Source organism: Plectropomus leopardus, chromosome 17, assembly GCF_026936395.1.
Source record: "Plectropomus leopardus strain MGB_pleo_1.0 chromosome 17, ASM2693639v1, whole genome shotgun sequence".
NCBI lineage: Eukaryota > Metazoa > Chordata > Actinopteri > Perciformes > Serranidae > Plectropomus > Plectropomus leopardus.
Window position 1 is genome coordinate 24,235,632 of NC_142192.1, and position 14,552 is coordinate 24,250,183.

General features: G+C 40.0%; 1 protein-coding gene across 3 annotated transcripts in view; it reads left to right on the forward strand.

Annotated features, from left to right (window-relative positions):
* The first annotated feature begins 2,576 nt into the window (after positions 1–2,576).
* Positions 2,577–14,552, forward strand: part of med30 (mediator complex subunit 30) — a 48,805-nt gene continuing 36,829 nt past the window's right edge. For all 3 annotated transcript variants that reach the window (XM_042507235.2, XM_088090359.1, XM_042507234.2), the window contains exons 1-3: positions 2,577–2,683; positions 4,929–5,203; positions 8,048–8,206. In XM_042507235.2, the coding sequence (XP_042363169.2) occupies positions 5,021–5,203; positions 8,048–8,206 (342 nt within the window). In that variant the 5' untranslated portion in view covers positions 2,577–2,683; positions 4,929–5,020. The remainder of the gene's footprint in view (positions 2,684–4,928; positions 5,204–8,047; positions 8,207–14,552) is intronic.

Consider the following 14,552-nt stretch of genomic DNA (forward strand, 5'->3'; position numbering starts at 1 on the left):
TTCTCTGTCTGTTTTTTAAGGGTTTTTATGTTACAGTTTGCGCTCAAACTCTTTCCTGGTTTTCCCCTCTGCTTCCCCTCCTATTTTATCTCTCTGTCTCACTCTTGCTGTCTCACCCTCTCATGTTCAAGGTTCAAGCTAGTGCGGCATTGATGAGACGACGCAGTGCCGTCAGTTTCAAGGTAATCTGTGCTGATGTTTTTTATGCCAAGAGGCGTCAATAACATGCACATGACATGCTGCACGAGACACTCAGAGGTAATCAGATTCACTGCGTTTTGATGAATGAAGGTCTTTAACTCAGAACTTTGAATTTACAAGAATGTTTTTGTCTCAATGAGGTTTGATTACATTAACACAAACAGTCAATACACTTTCCATCAGTTTGCCTTGATTTGATCGATATAATCTGTTTTTTCTCTATTCACTGTAATCAGTGATGATAGATGGTCTTTTAAGCAGCTGAGGGCCCACAGACAGCTGCCTTCTCGGTCCTGCCTCCATGATAAACACATGCTTTTCACAAGCCATTTAAATGAGCTTGAATTCTGAGTCAAAAGGTTGGATCTCTTTTGAGAATGGGGAGAAAAAAGGCATTGGCAACTTAGCAAAAAAGAAAAAAAAAAGCATCAAAGAAATTGCAAGAAATTAATAAAAGGTGAGGACGGTTAGAAAATTACCAAACAACTAGGGGAAAATGTGTATTATATTTATCTTTTTTCAAATTATATTTTTTAAATTATGTAACAGAAAAATGTATTTTAGATATATATAACATTTCAGACCCTTTGGGGTTAATTCTTGATTGTTTTGTTTTTAACCCTTTCAAAGCTTTCTTTTCTCTTTCAAAAACATGGGAAGAAGGCAATGAGCAACGAAAGAAGAAATGACCAGAAATTTAGCAAGAAATTAGTAAAAAGTAAAGAAAATCACCTAAAAAAAACCAAATAAAAACAAAACAAAAAGAGTAAAAGCAAAACAAAACCTAAAGAAAAACAAAAAAACAAAAAAACAAGCAAACAAAAAACAACAGGACAAGCCAACAACAAGGCAAACAAGACTTGGAAAAGCACAATAATTCTGTAACACGATTTTAATAATTTTCTTTTTCCTGTAGATATTTTCCCTATTTTTTTTTTAAATAAATAATTTCTTTCTAATGTTACCTTTTTTTTTGTTTTACATGTCATTGAAAGAAATCACATCAATTTGCTCAGCCTTCGAGGGTTAAAATTCTTGTTAAGGACATCTGAAAGCAGCACAAGATGAATGATGTTACTCAAGTTTTTTTTGTGCTTATTTCCAGGTATTTTCCTTATAATTTTTGACCGGTTTCTTGCTAATTTTCAGGCAATTTCTTGTTAAGTTGCTCCTTGCCTTCTCCCAATGTTTTTTTTAAAGAACTCGAACCAGTTTGCTCTAGATTCAAAGGGTTAAATTCTGTCTCATAATGTCAAATGTATAATTAAGCAACAGAGTGGGGATATCCATCTCACTACCTGCCTCCTCCCACTCACCATCACCACTCTCCCGTCCCAATTAAACACAGCGAGTAGACGGGCTGGATGATTATGGAGAAACTCATTTCCAAATGGCATGCCTCAGTTGGTCTGGCTGTAAGGCAGATGGGGATTGTAAGAGTAACATTCATTCATCCTGGCAAGCTAACCAGCACTCCTTCTGCAATTAAGAAGTTGTGGGCAGTCAAGTGAACTTGACATAGTGTGTTTCATATCAGTCTTTTGCATGTTGCAGACACAGTGTTTTTCAGAGAAAGTGAATAAGTGAAAAGACATGACTACAGGTTATTATTACACAAAATGTGTTCCAGATAAAGGGAAATTGAAATCCAGTCTGTAACCCATAAATTGAATGAATAATGTAAATTAAGTAATAGGCATCCTAATCTACTTTTTCAGCCCCATTCAAGCCTGGAGGCTTTTTTTTTTTTCAATAAAGCTCTTATTTCCAGGCTCTGTAAGTTAGAGCAGTAATTCTGCTGCATGGCAGAACACATGCTGAGGAAGCAGCCTCTATTTCTGACACCTCTTGTATTTCAAATTAATTTGAATTCTGATGGCTCACAAAATAATCCAAGCACAGCGGGACAGTATAAGTAATAAATTGATGGATGGATGCGTTGGAGGACTTGATTTAACACAGAATAGACAACATACCCATTTTAGGGATGAATTTGAATTATGCTTACTAAAAAAAAAAAGTTATAATGACCCATGAGAAGCAATCATGTGGCGTAAATTGGCCTCAAGGCTGATGAAGTCAGATGTGTGTGGCTTGGCTGTTATATAAGAGCAGACCAGCATATGGCGCTGTAACCCTAAATAGCCAGAAGAAAAATACAGTGCGCTTTGCTATACCGTAATATTTTCATTCATTACGATACATTTGGAAGGCGGGGGTCAATGTAAATGATAAAAATTGATTGATTTTACTCAAAAAGAATATTATTTTTCACTACATTGTAGATTATATTCTATTTACCCGCAAGAAATCACATTTATTACTTAAAATGACATTTTCAAGTGGCACCTCTATTTGATCATTTACCGTAATCAGTCACGCTGTCAGGGTGAATTCTCGCGATAGTTGCCGTAGCTGACATCCTAGGAGCAGAGCAGGGAACTTGACATGTCAACAAAACAGATAAATTATCACCACACAGGTAACATTACACGTTGTCTAATGTTCTGTTACATTAAAGTGAATTCCCACTGAGATGTAAAGTTTCATGTCGTGCCGAAATAGTCAAACGACACTTAAAAAATGGACCGAGAGAAAGTGTCGTGCGTGTGGTGTGACTGTCCACTTAGCTTCTGTGTCAAACGCTTCACTAAATACATGAAGCTAATCAAAACGTTATCAGGCTGATTTATTTTGGGTGTGGTGTGTGAAGTACGGGGCAGTATCTGACTGACTTTTACTGATCTGAAGGGACGTTTAACGGTTTCCGAGACAACGGAATACAACTTATATTAAAGGCTATAACGTTAGCTCGGAGACTTTGTCAGTGTTAAGCTAAACAGCGTTTCTGTTGAGCTTGTTGATGACAGCTGTGAAACTTTCAGAGAGCTGAGCTGCATTTCGCAAGTTTATTAATGGTGTTGTACTTCATTAACCACACTAATGAGGCTGATTTACAATTCTGTATATGCTACATTTATATATTTTACTTCTGCATTTTTTTTTATGTCTTTGATTTTCATATTATATTTTAAAATATGTATTTGTAAGAGCATTGTTGGAGGGAGCTCAATGCAAGACTTTTTATTGCCATTGATTGCTTTTCTGCATTTGTGCAAATGGTGATAAACAAATAACTTGCTCAGTGCCAATAGTCTTATACATTAAAGATCCAGTGTATAAGATTTAGGGGGATTCAGTGGCATTTAGTGGTGAAGATTGCAAATTGCAACCAGCTAAAACCTCTGCCAGTTAGGATTGAATTGTTTTACACATATTTATTTATTTGTGGTGGTCTGCTATGATTAAAACATCTGCCCCCACAAATAGATTTTCCATTTTTGGAGCGCTGTTGAAAAATAGATGCTGTTTGGTTATGCATTGCACTTCAGAGAATATTTTGGGCACATTAAAAGTAGGGATGGACAAATTATCAGCCTGGCCAAGTATTGGGGCTGATATTTGGCATTTTGTCGATTATCAGTATCGGCGTTTTATCGTAATGATTGCCAATAAAATGAATTATTTAAAAAATGCGAAAAAAATGGGAGCATGGGAGGAACTTTGGCTTTGTAAAACCCAGGGAGCTGTTTTTATTTTTTAATTTTTTATCAAAATTCTCACTTAACGTTGTAAAAAAAGTTGCTGGGAACTTTATGAATATGATGTTGAAAGTCTCAGTTTTGATTAAACATTTGCCAAAGGCATTTAAACTAAATTTTGTGTTGGAGTTTGTTGTATTCCAAATTCTAAAGATATTCATATTTATTGTTAATGAATATTGGTTCCAAATATTGTTTATCATTCCCATAAACTACTAATAAATGGTATCTATATTAGCCCTGAAAACCAATATCTGTTGACACCTAATTGAAAGTTAAATTTAACACTTAATTCTTTTGGATCCAAAAGCAGCAGCTGGTCCTCTCATCCATTGATCTGATCAATTCTAAATGGATCGACAGATCATTATCCATCCTGCGAATCAAACTGCTGCTGAGGAAAAAAAAGAACTCGTGGATCATTCATGGGCCCACTAAATCCTCTAAACTAAGAGAGGGGACACAGAATTGTATAGAGAGGACAAAAACACATTCAAAAGTAAAAAAAAAAACAAACCTGAATTGTTCAAGAGGTTTTCACTGAGACATTTTTTTCCGTTGTCCGGCATGTCACAGATGGGCTGTTAAGCCAGCACCTGCTAATGTGTGCTCAGGTTTACTCTAATTCAGACAATCAGGGGGGTTTTATCATGAGCCATATGTTTTAGTCTGGTAAAAACATGGAATCCAACAGTTGTCAAAAAAAATCTTTTTTTTTTTTTCCAAAACTGCACGTCGCAGAGGGGCTGCTAACTATGGTGTCAGTTGTAATGGCCCTATCTAGAGCCGGTGTTTCGTTTGTCCGCTCTGGGCTACTGTAGATACATGGTTCAACATAAAGGACTCCATGGTCGAGGGCCTGCTCTCTATGTAGATATAACATCTCATTCTAAGGTAACAAAAACACTCTGATTCTTATTTTTAGGTGACTATTCATTAAAGAAAACATACTTATTAAAATCCATTTCTGCTAGTCCCCTTAAATCCTTCACACTGGAGCTTTTCAGGTGACTTGCTCTTTAATTTTAGACACTCACCTCAGAAGAAACACGATGACCTTGGTTAACTTGTCCATTTTTCTTTCTCCTCATCAACATTTTCTGTTCTGTAAATCACTTCCTGTAGGCATGTAAGGGGGTGCGCGGTGTGGAAAAGCCTCACAGGTAACCTCACCTGGACCTAGATCTCCTCCACCAGCATCTCCATCTACTGTCTCCATGACAACCCCTCCGCTAGTGTCGCCTTTTGGCGGGCAGCCCCCGCCACCCCAGCAGCAGCAGCAGCAAGCCCAGGCGGCGCGTGATGTAAACACGGCCTCGCTGTGTCGCATCGGTCAGGAGACGGTCCAAGACATTGTCCTCAGGACGATGGAAATCTTCCAGCTCCTCAGGAACATGCAGGTTTGTGTCTCTGCCTACACGCTTGTCAAATATGGTCACACTTCCTCCTGACTTTCTTTTTGCCTCTCTGTCATTTTTGTGCATATTATATTCAAAGTCCTAACACCCTTACAAGGCACTTCATACAAATTATAACAATAGCATGAGTGGAGTAAAAACTGCAGCATGACACAACATAATCAAACCGATCTGTTCAAAACATAAAATATTGAATTTTAATGCTAGAAAGCTAAAACATGAGCAGAAAAAAAACTTTAAAAGAATATACTAAAATAGTAATAATAGGTCTGATGATAAAATGACAGAGCACTATTATGCAAATAACAAAACAGCTGTCATTCAGGAGGACAATTCTTTTATAATGTGTTTTGATGCCGAATTTAAAAGCATGTCAGTGTCAGCAGATTGAATACTTAATGGAAATCTCCTCCAAAGCCAAAACATCAGTAAAGTCAAACAGCAGAAGCTTCATCAACCCATAATTTTTTTACTTCCACTTAGGATCAGCTCTAAAGTTTACACCAGTGACACTAAGAGAAATAAAAGGAAAGTAGAGAAAAAGTGCAAAAAAAGTGCATTAAAGCAGGTTAAGAATGAGTTTTTCAGCATAAAGATACAAAATCAGCACTAAAGTCTCAGTAGGAAGGAGAAAATTGCTTGTACTGAATTGGTAAAAATATGGTCAATGTCACAAAAAGCACCAGAACACTTGATGTTTTTGAGCAAGGAGTCCAAGCAGGTACATAAGAGCAAAAATAAAACCCAGCCAAATTCCTTGAATGTGAACACATACCTGGCTAATAAAGATGATCACGATTCTGAGGAGATGCTGATGAATAAGGCCTCTTTTGTTTCAGAGTGGAAAAACAGCCTGTCATGTACCAGGTCGTTATTTATTGTGGCCAGATTGTTGAAATCAAAGTTTTTGGTGGAATAGTACAATTGTTGGTTGTCCGCCTACCAGCGCAAAATAAAGTCATGTATTTTAAGTATTATGATAAGAAATTCCACACCAGCTTAACAATGATTTTCTTTGTGTTTTTTCTGTGTTATCGGGGCACTGCTCTCTCTCTCTCTGTTGTCAGAGCTATTTTAGATAAAGATCGATGATCAGATCCACAGACCAACTTTGGTTCTACATTTGTTGTTGGTGAAGCTAAACTTCTTGTTCTGAGACGGCATGCCACACAGTGTGTAATTTGAAATATTATCAATGTACAGTCCTCAAAAATTAGTCTGAGAACCAGATGAAACTGCGAGCTCATGTTTGATTTGCTCGGCTAGATGCCTCTGGTCTGTAAGAATGCACTAATTGTATCAAAGTTAAGAGTCTCATTAAGCTTCTACAAAAATCTGAGTGAAAAAAAATGTTCCCAACTATTAATAAACCCAGTTGAAAACAGCTTATTCTGAGGATAATTGCATTTCTCCAGACTGTGTGGGTGTGGCGGATCACGTTTTAAATGACACCTCCTTGGATCCCACCTATGTCAACTGTCTCGAGTCGGCGTGACTCTGGGTGCATTCATAAATCCAATCTGACGCTCTTCACTAAAATGATGTTTGAAGCCATGGAGCGTTCTGTTTCTCCATGAATTAAGGAATGGTTAAGTTAGTCGAACAGTCACTCCATTTGGCGCTTTGCCCGGAGTCACTCTGACACTCCTAGAGTGCTGTACGCTGGATAACCAAATGGTACGTTCCAACTTTCTTGTCTACTGCAGAGCGGTGTACATGGGAAACCAGTCTATAGTCTATTAAAAGGGGTATTGGAAATTTAAAATGAGCTGAGAATTTTCAGATTTACTGGCATTTGCGAATTGGTCTGGTGATACGAGGCGACTCACGAGTCATCTTGATACCTCATATGTTTCTTTTACAAAGTAGAACAATCAAGTGATGACAGAAAGCTGTCACATTACTTCAAAAAGTTAAGCTTGTGGATTATTTATGCGTTTTATTCAGGATATGAGGAGTGTTTATATCAGTTTGTTCTGCAGGTCACATGTAGTTCAGCTCTAAAGGTGTCCCGAAGACGAGGTCAGCATGAGTTTATCATGGATGTCTGCCTGCTCCTCTGAGATGCTCGCCTTGCACCTTGTTAAAATCACAACCAGAGACGGGCCAAACAAGCACGTCTCAGCCACAGAATGCACAAACAGCATTGTTGTGACTTGTTTTTTTAGATCACAGGCTGTTTTTATACTCATAAAAATTCTCCATTTATCTCCTCTTCCCTGCCTCTCTCTCCCTCTGTCTGTCTGTCTCCCCCCTGTTTCTCTGTGTCTCTCTCTTCACTTTGCCTGCCCTGAAGGCAGGCTTGTTTCATGTTATGTAGGATGTTTATAATCAGACAGTGCTGCCCCAGAGGCTTGTCGATTTTCTCAGTAAAAACATGTCTTGTTACTCTTTAACATCCATTGTAGTTAAAAGCCAGTGATGCCGCCTCAGTAAGAGAGTGAGGGAACACATTCAAAGTGCAGCAGCTGAAGCAGTTAACCTTTGATGCAGCTGAGGTTTTGTGTTTGGTAGCTAAAAGTGGGATTTTATTATGTATTATTAAGGCTAGTCACCATATTGTTGCATAAACACAAACACATTTTTGAGCTTTCTCTACAGCTGTGTTGCCCTCATTCTTAAGTGGAAAGAAAACTATCACTTTGTTCAAATAAAAGTGGTGTTCATTAGTGGAGGGCTTTTTAATGAACTGTTACCAGTTGGGGAACAGCAGAGGGTTTGTAGTGCAGTTAGTTGGGATCAATGGCTGTTTCTTTATATTAGCAAAAGCAAAATTGTGGGCTTGTACTTTACTTAACACAACATTTCCTCTGTTGTGCTCCTCAGCTGCCCAATGGTGTCACTTACCATCCCAACACCCACCAGGACAGGCTGAGTAAACTCCAGGAGCATCTACGGATGCTCTCTGTGCTGTTTCGCAAGCTGCGCCTCGTCTACGACAAATGCAATGAAAACTGTGCCGGGATGGACCCCATACCTCCAGAGGTGAGACACGGTGACACTGACAGAAGCTTTCGCATGCTGTCAGTCCAATTGACAGTGGAGAGTCGGAGAAACATGCTCACTGTCAGTCACTTGTACTCTCAATCATAATGTTTCGGTCATTGAGTCCAACATACAGGTGCATATCGAAAAATTAGACTATCATGAAAAAGTTAATTTTTATTTGTAATTGAAATATTTTAAGCATTTTTTTTATAGCTTATAGCTTGTGAAAATCAGAAATCCGGTATGTAAAATTATTAGAATATTTTAAAAAAAGTACAATACAGAAATGTCCAATTTCTGAAAAGTATCTTCATTTATATATTCAATACTTGGTTCAACAATGACTTGCGGCAGACCCTCCTTGTGAAGGGTGTCTATAATTGTCTTCTGGATACCTGTCAAGTCAAAAGTCTTTCCCGTGATTGTGGTTGCGTACACTGAACTAGACCAGGAGATAAACGGTATTCATACAGTTTGAATAGTAATTGTCTCAAACTTGAAATTAAATATTGGTGAAAAATAGTTTGTATATGTGATTCGGATCCGGCCCAAAATTTAATGGGCGCGTCCTCGGCCCATGCTACACCCTTCCAACAAGTTTCATTGTACAGTTAGATCAGTATTTTTATCATGATCCTGCTGACAAGTGAATAAACAAGAAAGCAAACAAACCAAACCAAAAAAATAAGCACCTTGGCAGAGGTAAAGACATGAACAGACAGAGAGCCCTTTTTTAATCCTGATGCAAAGCGGAACACGGTTTCAGAGCATGCAGTTGTCATTTTAACAGCCAGTGCCCACATTGTGCAAGTTGCGGCCATCTGTGCGGTCATCGACATGTAGTTTGTAAAATTAGGTAAATTAGGTATTTTTGGAAGAATGCTACTTTGAGGCAGCAGAAACAATGGCGCAGTATGCATTATTCATATAGAAAGATGTGGGTTCACAATGCGCATACACTTGGGTGAAATACCACGTCATTTATCCTAAAAATCTTAATGACATTATGTAAAACGTAAACATAGCAGAGAGCAGAGCAGAGCAGGTGTCTGACTTCTCATTAAAATAATTGTTTTGTGGATTTATGCACAAGAAGCAGCGTGACTACATTGATTATTTCACGAAAAGTTTCTGTTTCCTCTGTTAAGTTTATTACTACAGTTTTGCTGCTTCAGTGTCCCAAGATATTTGCTGCTTTTCAGTGACATGACTGCTCTTACCATAACACTTTCAGCACAAAAATCCCTCGTTTTTCCAATTTGCTAAATCCACTATGTAAAAAGTAGTGTACCTGGTGCAGGTGCATGCCCTAAACACACCTATGATTGATTAAGTGATTAAATGCAATCCTTCTGCCCCTTGCTCTTTTCTCTGCACCCAAATTTTGAGCAGTTAACCAGCAAAAGTGGATTTGTACAGGCCCTTAATGCACTTGTGCCATGCATTCTGTTTAAATAGGGCCCAGAATCAGTTAATAAAACATAAACCTGACAGTAAACAAGGTTCAGACTCAGAACAATAACATGTAGGAAGAGTACATTGTTGTACTGAGGTGGTTTCATGAACAAGGTCTATTTAATTTTTGACCCATTTAGAAGGTCATGTTCACGGGTTTAATATTGATTGTTATGAGATGTTTTCTTTTGTCACCCAACCTCAAATCAAGTTTTTCTTTAAGATATTTACAATACACCAACTTCTGAAATTACATGGTGGTTGGAACTACATTTTTAGTGACGTGATGATTGATCCTTCCAGATGCAAACGTCAACTTGTGTTGTTTAAGCTTGTCATTTTTTTTGTGTGTGCTCTCAGCCACTGCCTCATATAGCCAAGTTTTTCATATAAACTGCCTGCTAAATTAGGAAGCTGTTAGTTTAAAGGAAGTAGGACATTTTTACTGCCCCCCCACCACCACCACCAAGTTGCTCACACACACACATTTTTACCCTAGGGGGCTCTTATCTCACCTACTCCCTTTAGGTCTGTCTTTTCTCCACTCGCAGCAGATTCATTGGTCGCTTCAGGTGAGTCTCCAGAGTCTCTTTACTGCTGGTTACGATCGCCATCCACCTCTAGGAACAACAGCACTTGAGCTCAGCCACACTCCCTCCCCGCCTGCCTGCACAGACACACAGAAATACACGTTCATGAGCACACACACACACACACACACATGCATGTGGTGCACTTACACACACTGGGCATGCACTGTTCGAGGCTCCATGCAGAGCTACAGTGAGGCTATCCACCACTGTTTGATTGGATTTATGACTGCGGCAGTCCCTTCCCAATTTCTACAGATTGGCTCGGAGCTAATCTCTCTCACCAGACTCCTACTGAGGATAAAGGAGGATGTGGGAGGAGACCAGTCTTAAATTGGAACAAATTTGTGATGGCTGCCACCGTGTACATTTTCCACATTGAATAATACAGTTGCTCAGAAGCATTTCGAATGATCTATCCACTGGTTGCTCCGAATGACTCTCGTCTGCAGTTCCGCCCTTAAATCAAACCCTATGAGAGGTTCACTTTGACATTTTTCCTCTGCTGTAATGACTCATTACGCCATGCGGCTATTTCCCTTCCTTCTTATTTCCACCTTATTTAAATGTTTATTCGTGTCCCCCTGGAGGCTGAGACCCAGTCCAGTGCTGACCAGCCAATAGCTCAGCTCGCCATGTTTGTCTGAGGCTGTGGGTTGTTGATTTTGGCCCCGGCACGCATGCCATTTATCATCCCGCAGAATTCAGGTGCCCGCCTGACAGCCGCTCACTATTGGCTGCTTGAAACAGGAAGTGGAATCAATGACTCGGGCAGTGTGACCTCATCGCAGCCTAATTAGCAACAGACCCGTTTAATGAACAGCTGGACCAAGTGCACACATCAGCGCTTTTCTCTTTTTCTCTCCAGCTGTTGTCCAGCTTTTGCAGCTTTTTCCTTCCCTCTTTTTTCCATCTCACACTTTCTGTACTTCTTTTCTTCTTATTTTTCCCCCTTTCTTTCTCACTCTGATAGCTGCTCAATATTTGCTCTCTCTCCGTTTCCTTCTTTCTCTCTGGAAATCCATTTGTTCACGTTGGCTTTGTTTCACTCTCTTTCTCTGTCATTTCCTGCACTGTTCAGCCATGCTATTTAATTTCCCTCTCCCCTCACACGCTCGCTATTTTGTTGTTATTTTTTTCGTTTTGTCTTCGCTACCCTTTTCCTTTTTGTCTCAGCGAAGCAACCTGGAGAACTTCATTAGCCCATTCTTCTCTGTCAGGCAGGAAACCACATCCATCTTCCTGTGGAAGAGGCAGGGGTTATGACTCACACTGGCACACACGCACCCACACACACACACACACAACTCCATCCATGTTTCCCACCCTACTCAGCACATTTCATTTTCCCCCACATGCTGCCAAAATCAGCCCGCTACCTTTAAAATTTGATATATCATTGGCTCCGGTTTTGAAATTATCTAATGAAAAAACGTTCCCCTTTTCCCTACTTAAAGTTTCTCTGAGCCAGAGACAAGCCCATAGTTTGTCTGATATAATATCCTGCACATGTCCTTGCTGTCTTTTCTCCCTCCAACAGTCGGTTTGCAGTTTGGCGTGAAGCTCTGCCTGGAAACTGACAGGAGCGCAGAAAGACATCAAGATTTTTACATCTCCCTGTCGCTCTTTTCACCGCTCTCTTGCTGTTTTCCCACTCATCTCCCTGCTCACTTCGACCTTATTTTTTTCCCCTCTGACTGTCTGACATTTTGCCCATCGTCTCACAGTCCTCTCCTCTCTTTTCATCTGTCTCTCTCCGTCTACCTTCCATTTTTTTATTCCTTTCATATTTGTCTTGACGTTGGCCTGCTCCTGCCGCACTCAAACACCAGTCAGTCATTGCTTCCAGACCAAGCAGCTTTCTCCAATCATTGTCCAGTGTCCGCAGGGCCTCCACTCCAGCTGCAAAGCCTCAGGTCAAACAGTTTGGAAAAGCAGAATAATCCAACGAACTTTGTGTGATTTAGATTAGCAACGTGCCAAGTCGTTATTGGAGCAAGGTGTATTTTCCCACCGTATGGCAGTTTTTTTTGGCTTCCAGTTATTTTGAGAGTCTCCTACCTAATCTGTGTTTGTGATCTTGTCTGGTATGACAGTTTTGTTTTGGAAAGGAAACCTTGGAGAGTTTTGGAAGATGTTGTTTTTTCCTTGCAATAGGAACTTCTTGCTTCCAGTGGAATAAACAACTGAAGGATGTTTTTGCAGTGTTAAAGGTGTGCTATGCAGGATTGTTGGTTACTGTAAGTAAACATGGTGGTTTGGGTAAGCTAACTACAAAATAATGCAGGTTTTGGACATATGGGTCGTTTGCAATAGTCCACCTTTCACCTTTCCCTTCCCCTCTCTGTCTCTTTCTCCATCTTTTTCTATCTGTCTCTCTCTTCCTCTCCCTTTGTCTCTCTCTCTGTCTTTTTCTCTGTCTTTCTGTGTCTTTCACACAGCCAGCAGCTTTATCATCAGCACTGTTATTGTTTTTAACATATTTTAAATCTCTCCAGTCATAATGTCCGGTAAAAATATTTCCCTCTGAGAATACTTTGGCCTAACACTGTGTCCTAACAACAAACAAGCTCCTGTCTGTCCAAAATAATTTTGTTAAATATGGACCTCTGTAATGTCATGTGAACAAACCACTGTACCTGTCAGCTGTCCGCTCTTGTAAAAACGTTATGTATGATATTAGCTGTGGGCTTAGATTTTAGGCTGCTTAAGATGTAACCAATTCATAGTTGGGTGAAAAGGATACGTACTATCTTCCTACGTTTGTACTTCTGAAATGGAAAACAGACGTTTTATATTGTGATATTTACAGGAAATGACATACAGTATAGCCAACAGCATGTAGTTTGTAATTAGCGATGGTCATTATCGGAAACTTTCAGCTCCTGTTAGTGGGTTTGGTGGTCAAGTTTGGGTCATTGATGTGTGCACATGTTTGCCGGTTGGGTTGGTGCAGGTTTTAAAAAACCCTGACCCCTGTGTCACAAGTTAACATGCTTGCCAGCTAAAGTGAAAGTGAAAGCTAACCCCAGATTCATTGGTGTGCATTGGTCTCACTATATTTGGGTTTTTTAATGTCTGCTGGTTTTGGTCTGGCACCTGGTCGCTACCTTTTTATAAAGGCCCGGCCTCACCTGAGTGCTGTGGCGGTACACGGCAATAAATGTCCCGAACACAGAAAATACGAAATACAGGCAGTCAGCAGAGTATCAGTAGAAAAATGTGCCGCCACACGCTTATGGTGGCTCATAAGTGATGATTGAGATTGATTACTTCTGCATGAGTCAATAAATTGTTTTTTTAGGAAAATCATGCATAGTATATCTTTAATCGAAACCCGTTAAAAGTTGTGTCATACGTCTGAAAACAGTTTGTGGATTTTTGAGAGTGAGAAACTGTAAAATTGACTTTATGCCAACATAACTGATACTGTGTATTTCCTGGACACTCTGCACTCTAGCACAGACATTTGTCTACATTTACTCTGTATTTCCATTCAGCAGCTCTACAGAGATCAGCAAGCATATCATCAATCACACGTTTTCCCAGAATAAATCTTTTTATGTCCTTGCTGTACGTTGTAACAAGAACAGTGTGTTCTCAAGACATCCAGACATTACTTGATGGGTGACTGCAGCAAGCCTCCTGCCTGCCTCCTCCCCCGAGGTGACCACTAGGGGGCAGTGTGATGCAAAGCAGCAGGCGGTGACCCTGTCGGCTCCCAGGAACGCCGCCGCGCCTGAAGGCTCTCTGGCACATCAGCCTCACTGTAGTGTCAAGCAGACAAGGTCAAGCACACAGAGCGTTTAAAAATGAATTAATCTCCCACTCGCTTTCTCTCTGTGTCTCTGCACTGTCTCCCTCCGCACGCTGAAGAGAGACGAGTTGAGACTCAGCCTGTGTTCGAGAGCTTACACAGATTCCCCATTTTCACCACTTCATGGGAACAAGATTATGAGACAGCACAAGGGGAGCTTCAGTATAGGATAGCACTCATGGGTTGAGATTTCCCATACGCATGTAGTTCTGACCTAACTGCACTCAGCGGGCTTATTGGAAAAATGTAAATATGCAGCAGCATGCTTTTAATGTATTTGGATCATGTACAGAATAAGAGGAGAGAGGAACAAGGGGAAAGTGCATCAGAGAGCGAGTTTTATTCCGCTTTATTCATCTTCTTTCAAAACAGAGCTCATTGCCACAAATTAATAGTGTAGAGCAGGGTTTTTAATCTTGCTTTACTTGGGGGCCACTTTCGCAAAGTGACAGTAGATTCAGGGGCCAGTCGCATCAGCCCC